Source organism: Medicago truncatula, chromosome 1, assembly GCF_003473485.1.
Source record: "Medicago truncatula cultivar Jemalong A17 chromosome 1, MtrunA17r5.0-ANR, whole genome shotgun sequence".
NCBI lineage: Eukaryota > Viridiplantae > Streptophyta > Magnoliopsida > Fabales > Fabaceae > Medicago > Medicago truncatula.
The window spans coordinates 33,016,393-33,043,735 of record NC_053042.1 but is presented as its reverse complement, the minus strand read 5'-3'; the positions used below and the strand labels follow the sequence as shown (position 1 = coordinate 33,043,735).

Genomic DNA, 27,343 nt, shown 5'->3' with positions numbered 1-27,343 from the left:
CTGCTTGTGGTAAATTGCATTCTCTCCAATCAACGTACTTAACTATTCTTATAATTTGTATTTAGATCGATAATTAGCTAAGCAATGACTAAATCAAGTAATTTGTGGCAAGAAATTAAGTTAATTGTTTACTTGGTTCTGAAGTTGTTCTAGATTTGGAAAAAACAAATCCTGTGGGACACATAATTTTTGGTCTTTTCGTGCGTGCCATTAATTTTATTTCCCGGAACTTTCAAAGTCAAATCTAAAGCCCCTCCTAATAAGTGTGAAAACCTCGTATCCAAAATTATCCACAGCCGGATACAAAATCTAATGATACGTTTGTACCAAGCCAAAAAAGTCTTAACTAAAAGTCAAATTAATCTCAAATAAATCAAAATAGCAACGTCGTTCATATACCGCTACATCCTAAACAACCTCTATATATAATCCTTCAGCAACAACATTTATAACTTAAATACACAAAATCTTTACACGCGCAAACAGAACAAGAACATCTCATTCTCCAAACGACTTCTTCAATAACAACTTCTGTCTTCCAACAAATTAACAAACACATTCAACTTTAACAACAACAAAACTAAACAAAACAAAAACACATAAATTAACCTATATATCATCTTTTGCAGAAATGAGAATATTTTGCTTGAAGCCTAAAACACCGTCGTTTTCAGTAAATTCCAACAGTTCACCATCTTCAACTTCAAGTTCATCCAAAAGCACAACACCTTCAATCAGAAAAGCTACTACACGAATAGAAGCAGCAGAAGCACTTATACAAAAATGGAACTCCGAAACCTCGGATTATGCCAAAGTAACTTCCATCTTCTACAACGACAGAAACGAAGCCATTCAGTATATTCACCACGTTAACCAACTTCAAAGAGCCATGCACTCGTTACTCGAGCTCGAACCATCGTCTCCGAAACTCATCCATGCTCAAAACCTAATGCAAATCGCTATGAAGAGGCTCCAAAAAGAGTTTTACCAGATATTAACCATGAACCAGGCCTGCTTAGACGCTGAATCCTTCTCTGTCGGATCCTCCAGAACTTCTTTCTGTTCTTTTGATGGAGGAACACCGGAAGAAGATGATATTCGCGCTGCAGAGGATTGTATCTCTGAAGTCGAACGCATTTCTTCCGATGCTGTGGATGATTTGAGAATTATTGCTGAGTGCATGGTAAAAAACGGTTATGGAAAAGAATGTATAAGAGTTTACACCACGGTGAGAAAATCCATCGTCGATGAAGGTATTTATAAACTCAACGTGGAGGAACGAAGTTTCTCGAAGATGAATAAGATGGACTGGGAAGTTCTTGAGATGAAAATCAACAGTTGGTTAGAGGCGGTTAAGATCTCAGTGAGGACGCTCTTCGCCGGAGAGAGGAACCTCTGCGATCGAATCTTCGCTTCGAATTCCATCAAAGAAGCTTGTTTTGCTGAGATTTCTAAGGATGGAGCTATTTTACTTTTAAGATTTCCTGAAGTCGTTGCAAAAACAAAGAAATCAAAGCCGGAGAAGATTTTTCGCTTGCTTGATATGTACGCTACAATCACCGTGTTGTTGCCGGAGATTGAATCAATTTTCTCGTTTAATTCAACAGCAGTCGTTAAATCTCAAGCATATAATTCGCAACATCGATTAATCGAGTGTGTACGAAATCTTCTTTTGGAATTTGAGTCTACAATATTGAAGGATTCTTCCAAATCAGCGGCAAATTTCGGCGGAGTTCATTCCCTGACAGAGGAAACAATGCAGTATCTCATTACTCTTGCAGATTACAGCAACGTGCTCTCTGAGATATTCTTTGACATTCCTCCTCTGTCGAAGTCACCGTTGCCAGAATCTTACTTATACAGTCCAGAATCATCAAACAATACTCCTGAAATGGAGACTGGATTTTCCGTTCGAATAGCGTGGCTGATTCTGGTTCTTCTTTGTAAAATTGATAGCAAATCGAAACAATGCAAGAATGTATCGTTATCATATCTATTTCTCGCAAACAATCTCCGGCACGTGGTGGAGAAGGTGCGTCAATCGAACTTGCAATACGTTCTCGGCGACGATTGGTTGTTGAATCACATGGAGAAGGTGAAAAAGTTGATAGAGAAGTACGAGAGAGTAGCGTGGGGAGAAGTGTTTTCGTCATTGCCGGAAAATCCAACGGCGGCAATGACAGTGGCGAAGGCGAGCAAGGTGTTTATGAAAATCAAACTGGAATTCGAGAAAGCTTATCGGAATCAGAGTTCATTTGTTTTGCCGGAATCGGAATTTCGCGAAGAGATAAAAGCTTCTCTCGCAAGAAAAATAATTCCAATTTATCGCGAGTTATATACTCACCAGATTATGGCGGGAACCGTTAGTGAAATGAAGGAATATTTCGTTTTTACCCCTGAAGATGTTGAGAAATACCTGGGGAATCTCTTCTATGACGGAAGAGCTTAAAAGCAAGCTCTTATTCTAGTATGAGTTTAAAAATAGGCATGCGAAACCAATGATAAATATATTTGTTTCACAAAAATGTGAAGCCATGTGAAACAGTTTGCATTTATAATTAAGTATATGAGAAATTAGTTCTAGGCATGCAGAAGCTTGATATAATTTTGGTTTTGGATCATTTGATGCAAAGAATAATGTGCATTAGTAGGTGCACCGGTATGGCATGGCCAATCCATGGAGTTGGGTTTGAGAATTATTTATGTCTTTCTCTTAATGTATATATATTCCTTTGTTGGCTGACAATTTTGCAAGGGTTTTTAACTATTAATATTTTTTTAGGGTTAAATATGCTTTTAATCCCTATAAAATTACATATTTTCAAGTTTAATCCATACAAAAAATTTATTCACTTTTAGTCCTTATTTGCTTTTTATAGATACTATTTTGGAGGACTAAAAATATCTATTTTTTTTTTGTAATTTTTTTTTTAAAATAGGGACTATTTTTGAAAGCTACAATATTTTGGAGGACTAAAATTATCATTTAAATTGTATAGGGACTAAACTTGAAAACTCATGATATTATATTATAAGGACTAAAAATATAATTAACCCTTTTTTTACTAGTTAACCATTAGTGTTGTTTGGTGTGTTTTGAGCCAAGGGAGCCTTTATTCATCATAAATTATTTTTTATTTAAGTTTAAATTGAAACTAGTAATGACACTTTACATTTTCCTTAAGTTTAGAGTAAATCTAGAAATGAAACTTTGCATTTTCTAAAAAAAAAAGTTTTTGTCAATTATACTTCTATCTAAAATTGAGAGACAAAAGTTCTAATAGTAAAATAGTACCATTTTTTTTTTCTCTCGAAAGAGAAATCATGTTTAACAAAATCAGACATTATTACATTTCTACATCCGTCCTTAATTATAAGACTGTTTATAAAAAAAAATTCTTAAATATGATATTCTGTAAATTTTTAGATGTGTTTATTATTCTTTTTCTAAATATATCCCTCATTAATACTACTAGTTTATTTTGAATATGAAAATTGATATTGAATCCATTGATACACCAAGAGTAATTTAGTAATAGTTACATACATTTCTAAAAAAATTATTACTTCAATCACTTTTTTTAATACTCTTGATGTTTGTAAAGTACTCATGTAAAAAAAGAGTCGGAGGGAGTATATAGTTTTGTTCCATTGCGTGGAGCAAGTGTCAAGCAACAACTACAAAGTGTAAGAAAAACCACAATATCAAACCAAAGAATAATAAGATAAAGGAATATAATAACAAACATACCAATATTTAATTACACTCTTCAACCCAAAAATGACCTACGACTGGGGAAGAACAACTTTCTAATCTCTTAATTGAAAGTTAGGATGATTTCAATTGAAAGAATTCATACGTCATACATAGAGACTGATATGTTTGATCTAGTTGTAAAAAAAAAATCTTACAATACTTTTAAATATGAAGACATGTTGAGAACAATTATAATACTTGGATATTAAGATGTCTTTGATTTTTAGATATATAACGACATAATTTTTGTAAGCTCTAACTTTTTTGATATACAAAGTCATCATTTTATCGTTTATAAATTTATATATATTTTTATTAATATTTATAATATTTGCCCTTGACTCCACTTATTAAATTTTTTGGATACCCTGAATACAACAAATAAACTTTATTCATACAATACATATACAATTCATATGTAATAAATCTAAATAAGCACTATCAAACCCTAACAATGGAGTTTTCACTTTTAACACTAATTTAAGTAAAGTAATAATATATGTTCACTCTCATTACTTTAATAAATAAATAGAAAATACAAACTAATAAAGTAATAATATATGTTCACTTTCATTACTTTAATAAATAAATAAAAAATTATGAATGCATAAGATAGAAAATATAAAATTAAAATTTACATCAGCGAGTTTGCGTCTTAGAGGATCAGAAATGGAGGAAACTACAATTGAGTGAGGTTGTTGTTTGTATTTAGTGTTTGTCTTTCTTTTAATGAAATTTAGGTTAAATATGTTTTTGGTTTTTATAAATATGTCAACATTTCATTTTGGTTCTTTTAAATATTTCTTCAACTTTAAGTTCCAAAAGTTTTCATCTTCGCTTTTGATCCGTTCTTTTAAGTAAATTCATATATAGAATGCATAATTTTGAATAAAGTTCTTCAGAAAAGTTCATAATATTATAAAAATCTCTCTCAAAAAATACATATTTTTAACAAAACATAAATTAAATATGATTTAATTCAAAAAATAAATTAAATATGATCTTTTAATATATATATTTTTTTGGTTACAAAGCTAACAATGAAAAAAAAAAGACAGAAAAAGAAAAGAAAAAAACTTAAGCTCTAGGAAACAAGGTTCCCATGGCGTCGATCCTGATCAAAAGGGAGAAGGTCATGACGAGGAGTGGTGTGAGAAAAGTAATTTGCATTAGAGTTTGCTCCTAGCTTCGCCATGAAGTCAGCACATTGATTCCCTTCTCTAAAACAATGTTGAATTGAGAGATCTGTAGTGGCTAGAATGTCTTTGATGTCTTGAATTAAAACAGTATACACATGATAGTTGGAAACATGTTCAGTGAGAAGTTTTACGGAGAGCATGGAGTCAGAATAGCAAACCAATTCCTCAATGCCCAATTGCACTGCCAGGAAAAGTCCACGATGAATAGCAGTAAGCTCGGCAAGCAGAATGTCCGTTGTTGAAGCGATTAAGCCTGAGAAACCCGAGAAGTAGAAGCCTGCAGAATTCCGAATAACACCTCCAAAACCGGCTCGAATAGGTTCACCTAAACAACTTCCATCCACATTCAGAATAATACAATTAGTATCATTATTGTTCCAGCGTACCATAATTTCAGATTGGGGAACCGACACAGAGTGAAAGCAAGCTGCGATGGATTCAGCCGATCTTTTAATATATCTGCGATTAAAAATTTATTTAATTCATATTTGATTAAAAAATTCTAATTTTTTTAGGATTTTACAATATTCTACACATTTATGCACAATTTCATTGAAAAATCCAAGGTTACACATGATTTGTCTTAAAAATAAGGACAAAAATTGGTGATTGAAAATCTTATAGAAACTAAAAGTTAAAGAAAAATTTCAGAGAAACTAAAACGAAAAGTTAGTATATTTATAAAGATAAAAAATTATATTTATCCTATAAAATTTTATTGAATTAATATTATGGATGTAAACCTACTGCAAGTGAGACAAGCAACTCTCTGATTGAAAATTTAAAACGTGTTGCTATGTGCTATCTAACATTTCTATAAGTATAAATGATAGATGGGTGTGGGCCTCTCGATCAAAATGTCAACAGATAAACGTATAGATATAGATATAGTACTAAAATTTTCACAAAACACGTGTTTCCACTATGTTAACAGATAAACGTATAGATATAGATCTTTGTTAAGTTTCCTAAAAAAAAAAATTATTAAGTAATTTCACATCACATCATCACCCCTTTTAATTTCTTTTTTCAATGTTTTTGTCACATGTCACAAATGTGTGTGGACGTAAAGAGTGTATGCCATCTAAGGTGGTTTATGTATAAGACCGCCAGCTCGAGCTACAAAACATGAGTTACTTTGCAAGAATTATGGTTGGGGTCCGCCAGCTTGGAGTTATAACGTAACTCTCCTCAAGAGTTATTTTCTGACACTGGGTCTTTTGTGGTGGTTTCCATGGTGGTGCTGATACTGGGTCTTCTGTGGTGGTGCTCGTGGTGGTTCTTGGTGGTGATGCTTGTGGCGGATGATGTTGGTTTTTGGTGGTGATGCTCGTTGTGGCTGGTGCTAGTTTTTGGTGAGTATTAACGATGGTTTTTGTGGTGGTTAATGGAAGTTTTGTTGGTGGTGGTGCTTGTGGTGGCTAGTGGTGGTTACGCTTTTTGTGGGTTTTCTTCTATGAGTTTGTTGTTGAGGGGGGTTTTCAAATGCATGGATGTTAGATGGTGTGGCTTGTTTAAGGCGTGATTACATGGACTTTTGGTAAGTTTGATGGTTATTTTGGAGAGGTTTTTCAACGATATGGCACAAAATTTGTTTATGCTATTGCGCAAACGTTTAGACTTTGGTTTTTGGAGATGACTTCTTGGTGCGGTGTTTAGTCTCTATTGGTTTCGAGGGCCCTCAGTGGAGGGTGTTTTTGGTTTGTTCGTAGAAGTTTGTATTTGATACATGAGTGTTTGTTTATATGTTCCGCATATATACGGCACACTTTGTGTGTATGTTGTTTTTTAAGTCTCCTAGCCTAGCGTTCCTTGTGCTTGCTAGGATTCTTTGTGTTTTAAATAAATTTCATTTTAACTTCTTAAAAAAAAAAAAAAAAGTTATTTTCTGACACAAGAATAAAAAATGATATTTGCTTGATAATTGGATTTTCCATATTTTTAGCTTAATGCTGTTGTTTTTATGAATACTAGTGGTACACTCGGTTCAATTTGTAAACATGTCTTCATGTAGGAAATAATCAATTATGGGATTTGCCATATTATTAGCCGAATATTGTTAACAAAATTTAAGTTCAATTTATATTTTTTTTCTTCATATTAATATTAATTTAAACTAATTAAATAAATAATTTAGATTGTAATAAAATTAAATACTATTAAATATAAATATGTAAAGTAAAAGTTGTGGGATCCAATACGAATTCTTCAAAGTTCACCATTTGAGTAAAAAAATGAGTGAGTTGCTTTAAGATGATGTGGTATAATGAGACTCACAAAATAATCATTGATAGAGTTCACCATTGGAGGTGCTCTAAGAGCTCAAGGAAATATTCAATTTTAATTCTTTTTGAGGGAATATATATTGTAAATTGTTACACCATGCAATATTGCAATTGGTTGCACGACTGAGAAAAATGTTGGCAAATCAAGCAAGAAAAACAAACTCCCAAATCATTTGATAAAAACAAATATAGTAAGAAGTGATCAATACCATGAGTGAGTAAGATTTAATGAATCTCCTCTCTCTCTCTCTCTCAACATGTCTTCGCTCGAACTGTTGAACGGGTCTTTTCCCTCTATTTGCATCGTGTTGTTTTTCCTTGTTTACAGTTCCTATAAAAAATTGGTTAGGTTATAGAAATTGTTCGTGTATTTTTATCAAATAGTTGAAATTTGGTATGAAGTGTGTTGAAAGGTTCAACTAAAAATGAATTTTCTTTGTGGAAGAATGAAAGTTTATTCTAGAATTTTGTACTTGAAGATGGTGCCATATTATTGAGGAAGTCGAAATCATGGACATATATATTTATTATTGTTTTTTATATTGTTGTATTTGCAGAAATAATTAGTTCAAAAAATGAGATAACAAGTTTTTTTTTTTTACAAGGAAACAAATAAATAATGGCATCAAACATCACGGTGGTTGATATTAAACATGCATGTGCTTAATTTTAATTCTTAAGGACGTTGCTTCAACATGCTCTCGTCTCTATGACATGTTGCCACGTTTTCACATTCCCTGGGTGAACTAATTTAGTAGCAAATAAATGTCAACGAAGACACCATTATGAATGACATAGAAATTGAAATTGAAATTGAAAGTGAAATTGATAAAAACATCGGCTGGGGCTGTTTAAACCAGGTAATGGTCTAACGTTGTGGTACTTAAACTTGACTTCATCAAGTTTGTAATTAAAATTCACTTGTATAGTTCATGCTGAAAAGTGTGTGTGCGCATTATTGGATGAAAGAACTCAACAACATACATGGTGGAAAAATAAATAAAACAATCACTCATTAAAATAAATACTATGTTAACTTCCTCCTGTCACTAATAGTATAAACAATATTTTCAGATTCATTGAATATCTATGTATCTTATCGTTAATTTAACTTCCTCCTGTCACTAATAGTATAAACAATATTTTCAGATTTATTGAATATCTATGTATCTTATCGTTAATATAAATCAGATACATTAGTTATTTCATGAATTTTAACAACCAATCTGTGTTTATAATAGTGATTGGAGAATATCAGTTTAGGTTGAGGAAGAAAATATTTATGATTTAATAATCAAGTGATTTAAATATTTTTGAAGAAGATAGTATACGAAATTCAACCTAATATATGTTTTATGTTATATGATATTGTTATATTTTATTTCCTCAAAAAACCTTTTACCACAAGACATAGATTGTGTCACACTCGTATAACTCAATATTTTATATTTATTGATCCCGAAATATACTGAATAACGAATAAGCTCAATATCTCAAATTGACTTAATTCGGCATGACCATGCAACTTTATAGACATATTTCATTAAGAGGTCTAAAGATATATCTCATGTTATGAAGGAGGGACACATCCCATCTAGGATACTCATGTCCCTCAACATGATTCGTCAAACGCCCATTAACCAACGTTATGGTTATCCTATTACAGATAACGTTTGAATCGAAATAAAACACTTGAGTCCATATCTAGGGATCATAGTGGTTTCATGTCTAAGAGTGTGAAACACCATTATCATTATGAGAATATCTTATGACATTTTCATAACATGCTATGTAGTATTCACACGGTGGATCAATCTAGTATAAATATTATTCCTAATATGTATACCTATGTATAGACTTAGTATCTCATATTCATGACCCATGATAAGTGGTCACAAGTCACATACATAATAGTCTCTACGCTTTATTATTATCTCGATATATATAAAGCTTGACTACATATACTTTTAAGAATAAAGTTCTTTTTGTTAATGTAATCTTACGATTAAGTCACACTTAATATTCCATCACATGAACTATCTATTCTAGGGACTTTATTAATCTTAGAACAATTATAATAAAGAATGTCATATTTTACATAATCGTGAACTCTCCGAAGGTGTTGATGGAGGCAATCAGTGATGCTGATGTTGAGATTGGGTCAACAAGTGGTAATAATTAGAAGAGACAATATGTTTTTCATAATACCTCCGGTCTTTATGTAATTTTATTTTTATTATTTTATTATTCTTTTTTTAAAAGGAAATATATAAGAACGAAGTATCGGTATCAGAGTATAAGTTAGTTGTATCAGAGTATTAGTTAGCCGTATCCGACATGTATCGGTATTTTTTTATAAAAATAATTAATATTAATTGGCCGATACTTCTCCGATACGCATATCGGAACGTATCAGTATCGGATACGTGTTAGACACGATTCTTCATCATTTTTGAAGTATCGGGGCTTCACATGTAGAGAATGTTCACGATCAAATATTGGTAAGTAGTGAGAGTATGAGACCAATAAATCCAAATAGATGCTTGAGACAGGGTGATCCATTGTCACACCTATTGTTTATGTATGCCGAGAGACAGTAGCGGAGTCAAGAATTTTAACTAGTGGAGGCACGATATATATAATTTGTAACATTAAACATATATTATATTTTATTTTTGAAACCATAAATATACATCACAATTACTTTCTATGATTTGCCATTTTTTTTTTAAATAATGAATGATTTTCTCATTTTCAATCTCAATAAAAACATCTTTCTCTATGTAAGTAACTAAACAGTTATATAGTCATTGATCACTCATGCTTTTCTAAGTTGTCGATCAATCACTTGATAGAACAATTGAACTTGAATGGTATCATCCATATTCAGCACGACAACTTCATGATGTTCACAAAATGAGCAATGTTATATCTCTAGAAAAATAACATCAAGAATTCTTCAAGAATAAAGAGCAGCCAATCACAATGCACTATTTGCCACAATTCAAGGAGGTGTGGCTGAAAAATAGGAAGTGAACAAAGATATCATGCAATTAAAACTTGGCAACTATGTCTTGAAAATTTTTTGATGCTATTTTTCTAGAGAAATACTCCCTCCGTCCCAAATTGTATGACGTTTTGAGCATTTCACACATATTAAGAAATGTAATTAATATTGTGCAGGAAAGAGATATTATGAGTTGTTTTACAAAATTGTCCTCAATAAATTATATGGGAAAGATAAATGAAGAAATTGAAAGAAGAGAGAGTAATAAATAATTAAGGATATAATAGGAAAAGAAACATTAATTTTTCATTGGTATCGTAAAGCAACATATAATTTGGGACAAATATTTTTTCTAAAGTGACATACAATTTAGGACGGAGGGAATAACATTTTCCTCACAAAATAATGAAACTACATCGAGCAAAGAATCCCAACCACTATCCCTTATAGTTTGTTCCTTTTGTTTTGACATTTTGACTAATTTCATGGTATCAACAATATCTTGATCACTTTTTTGTAATGTTTGAGATAACTCATGAGTAATTGACAAAAAAAATTCATCAAGTGCAAGATAAAAATAAATTCAAAAAATTGTATACATTTCAACAAAAGCATTGCTTCACCTTTTTGCTTTAAATTTGTTCTATCTTCCTCGATCATAGATCATATCAAGTACATTAATCAAAGAAGAAAATTAAGAAACTATACTTTGTTTATTTATTAAAAAAAAGAACATAAAAAATCTGAAAAAGAGAGGGTTGAGCGGGTGTCAAGTCTGTGTGACATTTTTTGTTAGGCATTGTGGGGGTTTGACTATCAATACATGTATGAGAAATGATATTTGTACAACTTTCGTACAATCTTCTCTCTCATACTCACATTATCTTCTTATTCTCTCTCTTTCTTTTTCTCTCTATTGATTTTGACCAATAAGAAGAGAACACAATAAGGTTGTCCCAAAAGTTGTATCAAAAGAGTTGTTCAAATATCATTACTCTACATATATATATTAGAAAGAAAGCAAAAAAGTAGTGCAGACAGGAGCCCACACCAAGCTTGTGTATGGCTCCGCCACTGCCGAGAGACTTTCTGTCTTCTTGAGAAAATTTAAGGAGAGAGAAGAAATCCATGAAATCAAAGTGTGTAGAGAAGCTCCAGTACTCTTTGCACACCTTTTATTTTTTGACGATTGTTTTTTGTTTTGCAGGATAGATGAAGGTGGGTGTACTAATTGAAACAGATCCTCCAGCTATATGAAGAGGTGTTAGGACAAGCCATCGATTTATAAAAGCCAGTTATCCTTTTCAAAAAGCAGTACACAAGCTAATTTGAGGGAGCCTATGAAGAATATCTTTCAACTATTAGAAAGCATGGGAACTAGGAAAAAGTTGGTTTTCCATCCATGATCAACAAGAAGAAAAAGTCCAATTTTGGTTTTTCGAGGGATAGAGTTTGGAGGATAATACAAGAATTAATGGTCATGAAACTTGTCAAAGGCATGCACATGAGTTCTGATTAAGTCAGTAGCGCAATCCATCCCTACATTTTTTATGAGTACCCTTCTTTCTTCTCTAAATTTGGGGGAGGAAAATCATAGAAGATCAACTCGTTTTGGTGGGAGAGATTAAGAGACAAGGAAAATAAATAAATTGCCTTAACTAGGACAAGCTAACGATGCAGAAAGAATTTAGAGTCTTATCTAGAACAAGATAACAATGCAGAAAGAATTTAGAGGTATAAGTTTCCGTAATTTATATGGATTCAATTTATCTATGTTATGGAAGCAAGGTTAGAAGCTCAAATCATTTTATAAAAGCAACGAAAATACGGTTTGATGGACTATGTTCACCAATGAAAGTGGAATCATGGGGATTAACAGAATCCATTATGAGATAGCGTGGTTATGTTGAACTAGATTGCACTACTAAAAAAGTAAAAATTAGTGAGGGAAATTTAGAGATGGAAAATGTAAAATTCCTCTCTAATTCCATCATTAAATTTTGCGATTAAGGAACTTGTGAGGAATTTTATTTTTTCGGTCCTTAGTTTCCCTCCTTAATTTTACTTTTTCTAGTAGTGTTGTGAGATAGTGGTTTATGGTATTATGGATAATTCCATAAACCATTACGACCTTAGTAACAATTAATGTAGAATGCTTGTTACAAATGGTCCAAACTTTAAGATAATGTTACAAGGAGATAAACAAATTTTGTTGTCCACACATAAATAAAGGTGCCAAATTTGTATATCTAGTATTTTTCCAACCTTGATGAATGAAGTAATATAACTTTTTTCTGCCTCCAAAAAAGTCCGTAACAAACTGCCCTAGATTTATTTTATTATTCAACTCATGATCAAGTATTGTATCTAGCCGTCAATGATCATATATATAAATAAACTCGGTTAAAAAGGAGTTCACCCATTTGTAAGATCGTAGGTTGTACTTCCATCCTAATAAGTTTCAAAACTCAACTTACCTGTATTTTCACCTTTAAAAAAAAAAAAAGAAGGAATTGCGTCTAGCATTCATGCATTTTTTTTTCTTTTTTTGGTGTGAATTAGAACGCATTTTTTTTCTAAAACATATGCTAGAATTGTCTAGAGTGTGTGTGGACTGGGTTCACCACTCGTGGCGTTACGTGCATGTTTGCGTGACATTATAAAGCCAACGTCATCCTAATTTGCAAGTGATTGTTTAAGTTCGTATTTGACCCCCTTTGGGTTATGAGTAATTGTTATCGTGATTTAATGAATTGACAGTATTTTTGAAGAAAAGTTATGCACAAGTGCTAGTTTGCCTATCAACGTGATGTTTATTAAAAAATAATAAAATTAAATTAATAAGGTTAAAATTGGAAGAGAATATAAAAAGCTATCGGCTATAAGCTAAAATGCTACTTGAAATAGCTTTTCAAAAAACGCTATAAACTAATGAGAAAAGTTTTTTATCAAACATATTTCATTCTTTCAAAACAAACTTATAAATTAGTCCAAAAAGCTATGAGCTAACTTTTTTGTGTTACCAAACACAACCAAAATCCATTCCTCCCCAATTAACGGTTAACTCTTCTTATTATAGATAGATAGACAATTAGCTACGCAATGACTACTAAATCAAGTAATTTGTGGACTTGGTTTCGAAGACGGACTTTTGATTTGAAAAATAAATCATACCATAAATGCAATCTTGGTCTTTTTGAATTAATAGATACGTTTATTTCCCGGAACTTTCAAGGTCAACACAGAAGCATCCTCTAATACACTACCAAAAAAAGAAGCATCCTCTAATGTTTGTTTGGAAGTTTGGAGGAAAATGAAAGAAAAGGTTTTGAGGGGTGCAAAATATGAGGAAAAATAGAGAAATCTTTCAAAAAATTTAAGAGTAATTTTTTAGAGAATGGTAAATTAATGCATATGATTACTTTATTTTAATTTTAAAAATATTATAACAATATAAATTAAATTTAAAGAATTCTTATTAACCCTCCAAAACCCCCCAAAACTCTCCTCCAATACAATTTTTTAGTTCCTCCAAATGAGGAGGGTTTTGTATTATGAAGAAAAGTTAACCCCCAAAGCCCTCCTCTCCCATTTTCCTCTATTTCTTCCACTTACTTATTCATTTTTTCCCAAACCTTCCCCTCCCTTCCTCTCCAAACTCGCAAACAAAGCCTAATGTGTGAAACCTTGTCTCCAATTATCCACAGCCGTAAGGAAAATGTTACTTCTGTCATAAGTTACATGACCGTTTTGGACATTTTATACATATTAAAAAATGTAATTAAATTTGTATATAAAAAATATATTATGAGTTTTTCTATAAAATTGTCCTTAATAGATAATATCAGAAAAATAAATTAAAAAATTGAAAAAAGATAGAGTAATAATAGTTAAGGGTGTGTTTGTTTCAAGTTATATTTGTTGATTCCTGATAATAAAATGATAAAAATATATATGTCTATGTTTGTTACAAGTTTACTAAATTTTATTCTCGAGTAAAAAATGTTCATCGGAATAGAAAAAATTTCCCAAAAAAAAAGGTGGGAATAAAGTTCCCATGGAGAATAAATTTACACATAGTTACCTATTATAAACCCTATTTTTATGGTTCCTAGTAATATTATAAAGTTAACCAAACATATTTTTTATAAATACCTTGGAATAAAATTCCCATCTTTATATTTTAAGGAATGTTATTCCTAAGAATAAATTTGGTAAACTTGAAACAAACACACCCTAAAGTATTAATAAGAAAAATAATACCATTGTTTTATTGATGTTGCAAAACGACTTAGAATTTAAGATCAATATTTTTTCAAAACGATTTATAATTTAAGACGGAGGGAGTGTGATATTTTTGTGGCAAGCCAAACAATTCTTAAAAGACAAGTAATCTCATGATTCCACAAATAATTCCAAATTGCAAAGGCGTCTGTATACCGTTACACTGTAATCCACCTCTACATATAATCCTGCAGCAGCAACATTTTACAAAGGAAATCATATAATTCCCCAAACAACTTTTAATAACGAACTTTGTCTCCCAAAGAACCAAACAATTAAACATGTCCAAACCCAACAGCAACAAAACAAAAACACATACATAACTAAACTAACTAACCTATCACCTTTTTTTTTTTGTATAAATGAGAATATTTTGCTTGAAACCTTTAACACCATGGTTTTCAATATACCGCAACAGATTGCCATCCTCAAATTCAAGTTCATCCACAACACCTTCAAGCAGAAAAGCTGCAACACAAATAGAAGCAGCAGAAGCACTTATACAAAAATGGAACTCCGAAACCTCGGATTATGCCAAAATAACTTCCCTCTTCTACAACAACAAATGTGAAGCCATTCAGTACATTCACCACGTTAACCAACTTCAAAGAGCCATGCACTCGTTACTCGAGCTCGAACCATCGTCTCCAGAACTCATCCACGCACAAAACCTAATGCAAATTGCTATGAAGAGGCTCCAAAAAGAATTCTACCAGATCTTAACCATGAACCAGGCATACTTAGACTCTGAATCCTTCTCCATCAGATCCTTTAGCACTTCTTTCGGTTCTTTTGATGGTGGAACACTGGAAGACGACGATGATCACGATGCACAGGATTGTATCTCTGAAGTTGAACGCGTTTCTTCCGATGTGGTGGATGATTTGAAAATTATTGCCGAGTGCATGGTTTCTAACGGTTACGGAAAAGAGTGTGTAAACGTTTACACCACGGTTAGAAAATCGATTGTTGATGAAGGTGTTTACAAACTCAATGTGGAGGAACGAAGTTTCTCGAAGGGGAATAAGATGGACTGGGAAGTTCTTGAGATGAAAATCAACTGTTGGTTAGAGGCAGTTAAGATCTCAGTGAGAACACTCTTTTCTGGAGAGAGAAACCTCTGCGAACGAATTTTCGCTTCGAATTCCATCAGAGAAGCTTGTTTTGGTGAAATTTCAAGAGATGGAGCTACTCTTCTCTTACGATTTCCTGAATTCGTTGCGAAAACAAAGAAATGGACACCGGAGAAGATTTTCCGTTTGCTTGATATGTATGCCACAATCACCATGTTGTTACCGGAGGTTGAATCGATTTTCTCTTTCAATTCAACCTCTGGTGTTAAATCTCAAGCATATAATTCACAACAAAGACTCGTTGAATCTGTAAGAAATATTTTCTCAGAATTCGAGTCCGCAATCCTGAAGGACTCTTCCAAATCGCTGGCGAATTTCGGCGGTATTCATTCCCTTACAACGCAAACAATGCAATATCTTACCAAGCTTACAGATTACAGCAACGTGCTTTCTGAAATATTCTTCGACATTCCTCCGTCGTTGAATTCCCCATTGCCAGAATCTTACTTATACAGTCCAGAATCATCCAACTACTCGACGGAAATTGAAACTGAATTTTCCATTCGAATAGCGTGGTTGATTCTAGTTCTTCTCTGCAAAATCGACGTCAAATCGAAGCAATGCAAGAACATATCCTTATCATATCTATTTCTTGCAAACAATCTTCAACACGTGGTGGAGAAGGTTCGTGTGTCGAACTTGCAATACGTTCTTGGTGACGATTGGTTGTTGAAGCACATGGAGAAGGTGAAACGGTTGATTGAGAAGTATGAGAGAATAGCATGGGGCGCAGTGGTTACGTCATTGCCGAAAAATCCAACGACAGCGATATCAGTGGCGGAGGCGAGGGCGGTATTTATGAAATTCAATCTGGAATTTGAGAAAGCTTATCAGAAACAGAATTCGTTTGTTATGCCAGAATCAGAACTTCGCGAAGAGATAAAAGCGTCTCTGGGGAGAAAAATAATCCCAATTTATCGCGAGTTGTATGATACACACCGCATTGTGAAAGGATCAAAGAGTGAAATGAATGAATATGTCGTTTTTACCCACGAAGATGTTCAGAGTTACTTGGTGGATCTCTTCTGTGTGGGGAGAGAGCTTAACAATATATAAGTAAAAATGAGTTAAAGAAAGTTGATGTATCTGATCTCATATACATCAATTTTGTTTTACTCATTCTTGTTTATATAGAGAATTAAATAAACATAAAAATATGCCATGCATTCGATAAATATATTTCACAAAAATGTGCAAGACATGTGAAATAGTACGCATCTAATTAATAAGGTGAGAAACTCGTACGAGGCATCAGAAGTTTGATAGAATTTTGGTTTAATATCCATTTATATTACTTGTGTTTTTGTGTATCTTACTACTTTAATATTCAATAAAAATATTTTTTTTCCTTTGCAAAATAAAATGAAATCAGTTCCTTTAGACAAAAATACAGAAGTGAAAAAAAAATATTGAAAAACAGAGTACTTTTATTACATTTCTGCATATTCAATGTAAGAAATGTTTTCTCTCAATAAACTTTCCACTTCTTAATCCCAGTCTTAATTATTTGATTGATGTTAGCAAAATCATACTATTATTATTGTAAACTTTCAGGTCTTGAGAGTATCGGTAAGACCTAGTAGACCATGGTGAAAGCACTTTTACTTATGTATATAAACTATATACACATAACACATGAACTATAAACTAACTTTCTAGGCCTAAAATAGACTTGGGGCCGGGAAATCAACCAGTTCAGCTTACAGCGGTAAGTGAATGTATGCTGTTACTATAGCTTCTATTCTGCTCAAACGGCTTGATCCGCTGGCCTCGCAACAGATTGCCATCCAGTACAGTGATGAAGAACTTGCTTTAGATCATCTGTAGGAGGTTCCACTGTCCATGTCTGATAGTGTTCACCAGGATGAAACTTGTTACAACCAACATTCTCTGTCATCAACCCTGATTGAGAACCATTTATGAATAAGTCTCCTTCAGAAATTATGTGGCCAGTTGCTTCAGCATCTTTGTCTGCTGCCTGCAGAGAGATGTCACCAATTTAATCTTGTTGTTTATCCAAATCAAAAACCAGTATATATTATTTTCAAGTTCCTTTGTAATAGTGTTCATAATATAAAGGATTCCAATACAACCTAAAAGGTAAACATAACTTGGCCACTAAACATAAGAGGCATACAAACCTTCTCATGAAGATACTTAAAAGCAACTTTCTTCTGGCCCGCTTCATAGATATTATGTTGTGAGAATATCTGGTATAAACAAATAATGATATGTTATGATGATTTTGGAGATCAATCAAATACTGTTTTGAAATTCATCCTTACAACAATTTCAATTAATGAACAGATAATCACCTGGGATTCCACACTTGCACAAACAGCATATATGCCCCAATTTCTGGAGTAATTATTGTACAGGTGTACTTTTGCAAACCTAACACGAGGATGTCTCTGTCGAGTACCGTCGAAAAAACAGTGGTGTATGGTAACCTTCATGCATCTATCATCAACATGTTTGGGATCTGATCCAATGAGTATTGTTTTGTCATGCTGATGAAAATGACACCTGCAAACAATGAAGGAATCCAAAACTTCTTCAATAAAAGGCTAAATTTATTAGTGCATACAAGCAATCAAATTCCAATCCAAACCACATGCAGTTAAGGGATCACACATTTGACACCTATGAAACACTGACACAAACACAATCTAAATACTGGCACACATATAACGATAATTATTTAAAATAGAAGTGATGAATGTTACTACACACATCAGTGTCAGACACCCATGCATGCACACATCTTTAATCTGAATATTCAGCGCTACATAATAAATTGACGCAGGCACGCAATCTGAACCATCAGGCAAAGATTATACGGCTTATGTTCTGGCTTCGTAAATGGGATTCAAAACACCAAGTCAGAAAATTTCCCAACTACAAAAAATCCAAATCCAATTCATCTTACCTTGAAATAGTAATATCAGTGCTGCCTCGAGTGATATCAATGAGCCCATCTTCAAAATCACTCAAAGTGCAACGATCTATCCATATATGTTTTGAGTTAGGTTTGATCTGAATAGCATCAACATCAGGTCCTCTGCCGCCTTCTATCTCTAAATTACAAATGATTACATGTTCACATTCTTTCAGCCTAAGCCCCTTTCCAGTCAGCTTAATCTTTTGGCCCCTTCCATCAATGGTCTTGTATGACGACACACTCAAGTAAGACGAAAGATGAATTGTACCCGAAACCTCAAAAACAATCCACAAAGGTTCTTTTTTGCGACACGCGTCACGCAATGATCCTGGTCCATCATCTGCATTCATAAAAACCCAATGGATCAATATTACATCCGAAATGGTTTAATAAATACATAAAGTAAATCAACATTCCGGTCCTCAAAATTGTAATGATCGAGCAATTTAGTCCCTTCAATTTACAAAATAGAAAACTAGTCCCTTCAATTTACAATCGCCTATCAATTTAGACCCTCCATTAAAATACTCCCTCCAACCCACATTATAAACCACTTTGCAAAAAAAAAAAAAAAAAAACAATTGGTCCAAATTATAAGTTGCTTTACGATACCAGCAAAACATTATGATTTTTTTCCTATCATACCCTTTACTATTTATTGTTCTCTCTTCTTTCAATTCTTTTAATTTCTCTTTCCAATTTCATTAATGAAGGATAATTTTGTAAAATCACTTATGATATCTCTTTCTCATACAATACAAAATAAACTACATTTCTTAATTTATATGAAATTGTCAGAAAAACTTATAATTTGGAAAGGAGAGAGTATCTCTTTAGTAAACATTCATCAAAACCAATATGACTTGAATAGTTTCTTGCTGCAACAAGACAAGCATAGAACTTATATAATTGCCGTACTAAATTTGGAAAGTTGACTAAATTGATTAATGTTTCTATTTCAGAGACTAAATTGTGAGTATTTTGCAAATTCGAGACACTAGCTCTGAAGAACCCTCAAAAACCCTCCACCCAACCTTAAATTTCAATCATTTACTCTAAAATCATTGATACAGATAGATACTAAAGTTTCCTTTTATTTCAGCGTTCAGTATAAGCAGCTGTTAAACGAGATTAACGATTAATATTGATAAAGTAATCAGAAATTAAAAAAATAGCAATAATGAATTGGGGGAAAGAGTAAACAAACCTAAGAGTGATGTAACATGATAAAGAGAACCATGAAGTCCACCGATAGCGCAGCGGCCAAAGCCTTCAGCTTGAGCAGCGAGGGAGCGGAGAGAGATGTCGGCGTTAGCGTAAGGCAAAGTTGTCATGGTGATGTTGGAATTGGAAGTACCTTGGTTTTGGTTTGGTGGATAGTGATGTTGAGAGTTTTCGTATTTATAAGGTGGTGGAGGAACCGTGTTGTTAGGGACAGAAAAACGGTGTTTGCGATGATGTCCGTGTGAGTTACCCATTTTTGTGGGTGATAAATGTTTGGAACTGTTTGTTGTTGTTACTTTCAGTTCAGTTCTGTTGTTGGATTGTTGCAAAGGAAACTGACACTGTACTTTTGTTTGGTGGTAACGAATCTCACTTTAATTCTCTCTTTGTTAGTTGTAAATGTAACCGACACTCTTGTCGTTTTGCCACAACGTTAGAAACAATTTTGTTTTTATTTTTTATTATTCTTTCATGTCATTTTCATCAATTTTTGTTTCTCATACTTTTAAATTAGAATCTAATTAGTAATTGAAAAGAAAATATAGTAGTAAGGAATGAAAAGAGGGAACAAAGTAGACATCACAATATTTGATTATACTTTGTTCACCTTAGAGCTCTTCAATATTTGATAAAACTTTGTTCACCCTTTGACACACAATTATGTTGTGTTTTCCATCTCCCATGTCCTTACTAATGTCATAAAATTATCTAAGAATGAATAGTGTTAGGATGAATAATACTATAATAAATAATATTATGGATGAATAGTAGTAGGACCTTTTGACTTATAAATAAAGGCTTGTAAGAGAGTAGTAACAACTAACAAGCCGTAAAGAAAACTTTGTTATATAAAGTTTCTCTAAGAAATTTGTCTAAGTCCTTTGGAATTTAGTTGTTGGCATTTTAGTGCTTTTTTCCTTCTTCTTCTTGTAATCACTTTTTCCATCAATAAAATTCATCCTTCCATTAATCAAATTTATTTAATCATCCTATTACTACATATTATCCACTTAGTACTACATCTATATCTACCACTAATCATACTTAGACCTACGGAAGCAGCGGTGGACCAAACACTAATTCATGAAAAATCACGAGCAGGTATATCTATTTAACTTTGTCTAACTTAATTTAAGCTTGTATTATACATGTTATAATGTTGGCACTTATATTTCATTTATTATTATTTACTATTATGTTTAAGTATTTTCATTTTGAGAACTAGTTAATGTAATTATCTACTAACTATAGATGATATAGAACACTTAAATATTACCGAAGCAGATAGAAATTTTGAGGAAAGTAATTTGATTGTTCCCACTCTATTTCAAAAAATACAAAAGAAAAATCTAGACTTAACTAATATGTTAATATGAAAGGCAAGGAAAAAATAGATGGAATAATGAAAAGATTCAATCAAAAAGAGAACATTAATCAAAAAGAGAACATTGTGTACTATGGAAAATTAATTAACGACACACCTACGGATATTGTGGATGCTCAAGGACATACATATATTCAGCTATTAAATAAGAAGAAACTTATGAAGTTAAAAAGAAATATAAAGAAAGAAGAACATAGGAATATGATAACATATATTCATATAGGAGCAATACAAGTTTTAATTAAGGCAACTTTTTAAGAAGGAATGAATTCTACGGTAGAACTAGTATTAAAGGATAATAGAATCACATATCCGGTTGATAAAATACTCGGAGTTGTTGAAGGTAATCTAGCCTATGTCAAATTAAATTTGAAATACATCCTAATATAGGAAACCCTTTAGATACTCAAAGATTAGATCAAACACTCACTCTTGAACATAGATTTTTAATAGGAAATTTAATGATACCAGGTGATAAAATATTTTCTATCACTTATTGTGTTAATTATACATTAACAAATTCTCATCATAGTATTACTTTTAGAAATAATAATAGAATAGATGTTCCTAGTTTATTTGAAGATATATGAAAAATTTACTACCCAAAGAGAAATGAAATAACAGAATTAGAAACTTTTATAAATAAATTAAAGGACTTGTCAAAAAATAAATAAATAAATCAAAGATATTAGAGTTAAAAGAACAAAACAATTAGATTTCATGAATCAGAAAAAATTGAAGAAAATAATATTGATAAATTATTTAATCTTAGTAAAGGAATTAACGACATATTTAAAGAAATTTGGAATTGGCCTGACTATTCGAATTAGAATTAAGAAAAGATGTAGTTAGAAAGAGTATAAATACTATACAAAACCTAGACAAAAAAAATACACTATACAAAACAATTAGAAAAATATATTAAAAGAGATATTAGTGAAGAAAGTAGACGGAGGATAGAAAGATTACTCATAAAAGAGGAGAATTTATTAATTCCTTTACTTGATTATAATTTATCAACATTATTTTCTTAGACTTTTTCTGAAATCTAATTGATTTAGGTGTCCTTGTTCCTTTTAACTCTAATATCTTTGATTTATTTATAAAAGTTCCTATTCTGTTATTTCATTTCTCTTTGGATAGTAAATTTTTCCTATATCTTCTAATAGACTAGGGACATCTATTCTATTATTATTTCTAAAAGTAATATTATGATAAGAATTTGTTAATGCATAATTAACACAATAAGTGATAGAAAATATTTTATCACCTGGTTTCGTTAAATTTTCTATTAAAAATCTATGTTCAAGAGTGAGTGTTTGATTTAATCTTTGAGTATCTAAAGGGTTTCCTATATATATTAAGATGTATTTCAAATTTTAATTTGACATAGGCTAGATTACCTTCAACAACTTTGAGTATTTTACCAACCGGATCCATGATTCTATCATCCTTTAATACTAGTTCTACTGGAAAATTAATTTCTTCTTGAAAAGTTGATTTAATTAAAACTTGTATTGCTCCTATATGAATATATCATATCTTATTCTTATGTTCTTCTTTCTTTATATATCATTTTTGCTCCACAAGTTTCTTCTTATTTAATAGCTGAATATATGTATGTCCTTGAGCATGTGCAATATTCGTAGGGGTCTCATTAATTAATTTTCCATAATATATAATGTTCTCTTTTTGATTGAATCTTTTCATTATTCCGCCAATTTTTTCCTTGCCTTTCATATTAACATATTAGTTAAGTCTAGATCTTTCTTTTGTATTTTTTGAAATAGAGTGGGAACAACTAAATTACTTTCCTCATGATTTCCATCTTCTTCGGTAATATTTAAGTGTTCTATATCACCCATAATTAGTAGATAATTATATTAACTAGTTCTCAAAATGAAAATACTAAAACATAATAGTAAATATTAATAAATGAAACATAAGTGTTAACATTATAACATGTATACTACAAGCTTAAATTAAGTTAGACAAAGTTAAATAGATATACATGCTCGTGATTTTTCATTATTTAGTGTTTGGTCCACCGCTGCTTCCATAACTCTAAATAGGATTAGTCGTAGATATAAATGTAATAATAAGTGGATTGTATGTAGTAATAACATGATTAAATAAATTTGAGTAAGTGGAAGGATGAATTTTTTTGATAGAAAAAGTGATTACATGAAGAAAAAAAAAGCACCAAAGTGCCAACAACTAAATCCTAAAGGACTTAAACAAGTTTCTTAGAGAAACTTCATACAATAAAGAGTTTTCCTTACAACTTGTTACTGCTCTAATACAAGCCTTTATTTATAAGTCAAAAGGCTCTACTACTATTCATCATAGTACTATTCAACCTAACACTATTCATTCTTACATAATTTTATGACATTAGTAATGGCATGTCTCCATGCATGGTGGCACTACATTTTCATCATGGCTTCTTCTTCCTTTCTTCATGACACATGTCCTTATACTGGCACTTGCTTCAACCTTTCTTTCATGCATGCATCCTTCACAAGCATAATTTATACTTTCTTTGATACTTTAAACATAATTCACTTAAAATGCTTGGCTTGTAATTTAATAACTCCTTATCCAATGAGTAAAATGGGACTTCAAAACTTGTTAGAAGTTGCATGTCCTTCATAGATTAGTTCGCCACTTGTCTTGCTTACGATCAACATATTTTTTTGTTTTGCTAAGTACCTTAATATAAGAATTCATATTAATTGATTGACATTAGGAATATATGCTTGCTAATTGATTAGCAATAATCATATTGATTTGTTCTTCACGAAAGTTTTCTTCTCTTGCTTCGTTGATCAGTGAATATTGATGATTTCTTAATCCAATGTAAACACAATGCATGGTTGGATGATTAGTAGAGAAATAGGGATATGCCGAGTAAAACTTGAGATAAATAGCTCCTTTTCTTTCAATATTTCTTTTAAACGATTGAATTACATCCTTGAGTGCAATCGGGAACAAGCTAACTTCTTCAGAATTTGCGCTTAGACAAATACGTTCAATAAGTCTAAATTGAAACATATTAAATGCTAATATTTGTAGAGCTCCAGGTGTGATTATTGTTTTAACTCCAAAACCATTTATGCTCACCATATAAAAACAATTAATTTTTTCTTCATTCGTCCAATTTTTAAGTCTATTAAAATTTTCATTAAATTTTTCTTCTAAAAATTGTATTTGAAGTTCATGTTCTTTTCTGGAAATAATTAGAAGGCCATCTAAGGAAGAAGGAATTTTTCCTAAGATTTTCATCAGAGCTCTTTTTGGTGCCTTACTTCTTGTTGTCTCGGAAAAAGTTCTTGGCCCCAAATAAATTTAATTTCTTGATTTTTCAAATTCTTTAGGATCCTTCAAAGCATTCTCCGCCTCTTCCTTTGTAGCTTAGGCTCGGTGAGTAACTCCAGAGATATTTTGGCAGTGTGGGGTTGTCTTGTACCAGTCATCGTAGATTTCTCGAAATGGTTCATTGAAGACCACATACTATTTCTTCGGTTCCTTCACCATAATTTCATCCATTGAACTCTTTCTTTTAATTTGTGACTTTATTAATTCTATCTCTTTTTGAATTAATTTCACTTCCTTTGGAATCAATTTTTGTTCTTTCAATTTGTGAGTTTTTAGTCCTTCTTTGATTTCAAGTTGTTGAATTAACAATTCTTTTGCACTTTGTTCCATTCTCTTGATAGAATATCTGCGAGCACGTTCTTTTCTCCTTTGATATGAGAAATTGAGTAATTATATTCAGCTAGTTTCATTTACCATCGAATAAGTCTTCCTTGTTTATAAGTTCCTTTATGATTTATGTTCTTGAAACCTGCAACATAAGTAGAATCGGTTCTTACAATAAATTCTTTGTCAAGGACATATATTCGATGTTTTTCTAACATTCGAATTAGTGCTAATGTTTCTTTTTCATGAGTAGGATAATTAATTTCACTGTTTGAAAAAGTTCCAGACATATATCTGCATAGTAATTCTTTCTTTTGTCCGGGGAATTTTGCTTTCATAACACCTCCCCAATATTCATTAGAGGCATCTATCTCAATAATAATTAAATCATTATTTGATGGATGATATAAGTCTCGAAGGTCTAGACATAAATATTTTAATTTAGTAACAAGTACTTCATCTTCTTTGGTCCATGACCAAATAGCATCCTTCTTAAGCTTCTGTTGAAGTAACTTTCTTTTGGCTGCAAGATTTCTTATAAAATCTTCATTCGAAATGTATGTTAGTAATCCTAGAAACCTGTGTAGTTCCTTTTATCCTATAATTTGGTTGGAAAATTTTGAAGTTTTTTCAACACATGCTTTTGTATTATAATTTTTCCTTTTTCTATTTGTAGTCCTAAATAATTAATTTTATTCTGAGCTATAATGACTTTTTTCTTACTTAATACTACTTCACGCTCAAAACATTTATTTAGTACTAATTCTACCTTTTTAAAATGATCATCTAAATCTTTATTTGAAAAAACTAATATATCATCAATATAAATTAGGCAAAAATCCTTAAATTCTTTAAGTATTGTATCCATTCTTCGTTGAAAAATACCTGGTAATTGGTTCGTTCCCATTGGAAGTACATTCCATTCATATTGACCTTGGGGACAACTAAAAGTTGTTAGAGCTTTAGATTCTTCATGTAGTCTTATTTGATAAATTCTTGATTTACAATCAAAGGTGTTAAACCAATTCATATTTCTAACCCTTTCAATAATTAAATACTTTCTTGAAAGAAAATATGCATCTCCTTCCATTGCATCATTTATTTGTTTATAATTAATTACCATCTTTTTTCCCTCTTTTTATTTCACTATGGTTTTCAACATAAAATGCGGGCGCAAAATGTTTACTTTTTAATGGTTTTATTAATCCTTTTTTACACATCTGCTTAATATATTCAGCAAATTCATCACTATCATGTTTTGTGTATATCATGATTTTACACTTAATTTATTTTGTGGGATCTTTTAGTTTTAATATAACTAATTCCATATTTTTATTATTAATATTTGGATCTAGTGGGTTTTCACTACAAACTTTTTTTAGTAATTCCTCAATATATGCGGGTATTTTTATTCCTGGTTCTAAATTTACTAATACATGACACATTTTTCTACAAATTAATTCTATGATTTAATACTAATCTATTATAATAAAAAAATTGAGAAAGAAAACCACATCATACTTATCTTAAAACCACATTTTTCTACAAATTAATCCTTTGATATACTAAGGCCCGTTTGGATAAACAGCTTATATAGATGCTTATAGCATTAGTGCTTATAACATTAGAGCTTATATCATAAGCTCTTATACTTGATAAGCTATTTATGTTTGGATATGTACACTAAAAAGTACTTACATAAATTGAAGTGTTTGGATGTGATATTACATAAGCAATTATCGAAATTTTAAATATTTTAAATTTAACAAAAAAATCAAAGAATTGAACCACAATTATCAAGATTTTTTTTGATAAAATTAATTAATCAAGGCGTAAAAAAAAAAATTATAACATATTAATTATAATTATAATTATATATATATATATATATATATATATATATATATATATATATATATATATATATATATAGTATAATCAATATTTATCCTTAAAAAAAATATCAATATTCATATAAGACAAAATTAACATTAGAGGTGTAAATAAACATATCATATATATTGATATTAGTGTGCAGTTTGTTACCCAAAAAAGACAAGTTAAATTTATTTTTTTATTCAGTTTCATTTTGTTATGTAACAAAAAATAATAATAAAAATCTTCTTAAAAAAAAAAAATCTTAGTTACGTTTGTTAGTTTAGTAAGATAAGTATATAGCAATTTTGTTACTGATGCACCGCCAAAGATAACTAACATTATAATTAAAATATTCCTTAAAAAAAAATTATAATTAAAATATATGTTTTGAAAAAGTGGATCAAGAGAGAATCGAAGGAGGTTACATAAATTCATAAGCTCCTTGTTAAGCCAGAGGGTAAGCTGAAAATTTAGGTTTATTAAAATATGGCATAAGCAGCTTATGAAACTATGATAAGCTATTTTTATTTATTTACCCAAACACCTTTA

At 31.2% G+C, this 27,343-nt stretch overlaps 4 protein-coding genes across 4 annotated transcripts; 2 read left to right on the top strand and 2 right to left on the bottom strand.

Moving 5' to 3' along the window:
* The first annotated feature begins 436 nt into the window (after positions 1–436).
* Positions 437–2,746, top strand: LOC25484085 (exocyst complex component EXO70H1). The gene has a single exon (XM_013612840.3). The coding sequence runs from the start codon at positions 632–634 to the stop codon at positions 2,447–2,449; it is 1,818 nt and encodes a 605-aa protein (XP_013468294.1). The 5' UTR covers positions 437–631; the 3' UTR covers positions 2,450–2,746.
* Positions 2,747–4,841: 2,095 nt separating this feature from the next.
* LOC112418605 (uncharacterized) lies at positions 4,842–5,345 on the bottom strand. Its single transcript, XM_024775021.1, has one exon. It carries the CDS (start codon positions 5,343–5,345, stop codon positions 4,842–4,844), a length of 504 nt encoding a protein of 167 aa, XP_024630789.1.
* A 9,549-nt stretch (positions 5,346–14,894) lies between these two features.
* Positions 14,895–16,721, top strand: LOC25484084 (exocyst complex component EXO70H1). The gene has a single exon (XM_013612839.1). It carries the CDS (start codon positions 14,895–14,897, stop codon positions 16,719–16,721), a length of 1,827 nt encoding a protein of 608 aa, XP_013468293.1.
* A 353-nt stretch (positions 16,722–17,074) lies between these two features.
* Positions 17,075–20,182, bottom strand: LOC25484083 (probable pectate lyase 4). The gene is made up of 5 exons (XM_013612838.3): positions 19,814–20,182; positions 18,595–18,946; positions 17,981–18,191; positions 17,807–17,875; positions 17,075–17,643 (listed from the first exon to the last, which is right to left on the bottom strand). The coding sequence occupies exons 1-5, from the start codon at positions 20,082–20,084 to the stop codon at positions 17,413–17,415; spliced, it is 1,134 nt and encodes a 377-aa protein (XP_013468292.1). The 5' UTR covers positions 20,085–20,182; the 3' UTR covers positions 17,075–17,412.
* Between the last annotated feature and the right edge of the window lie 7,161 nt (positions 20,183–27,343).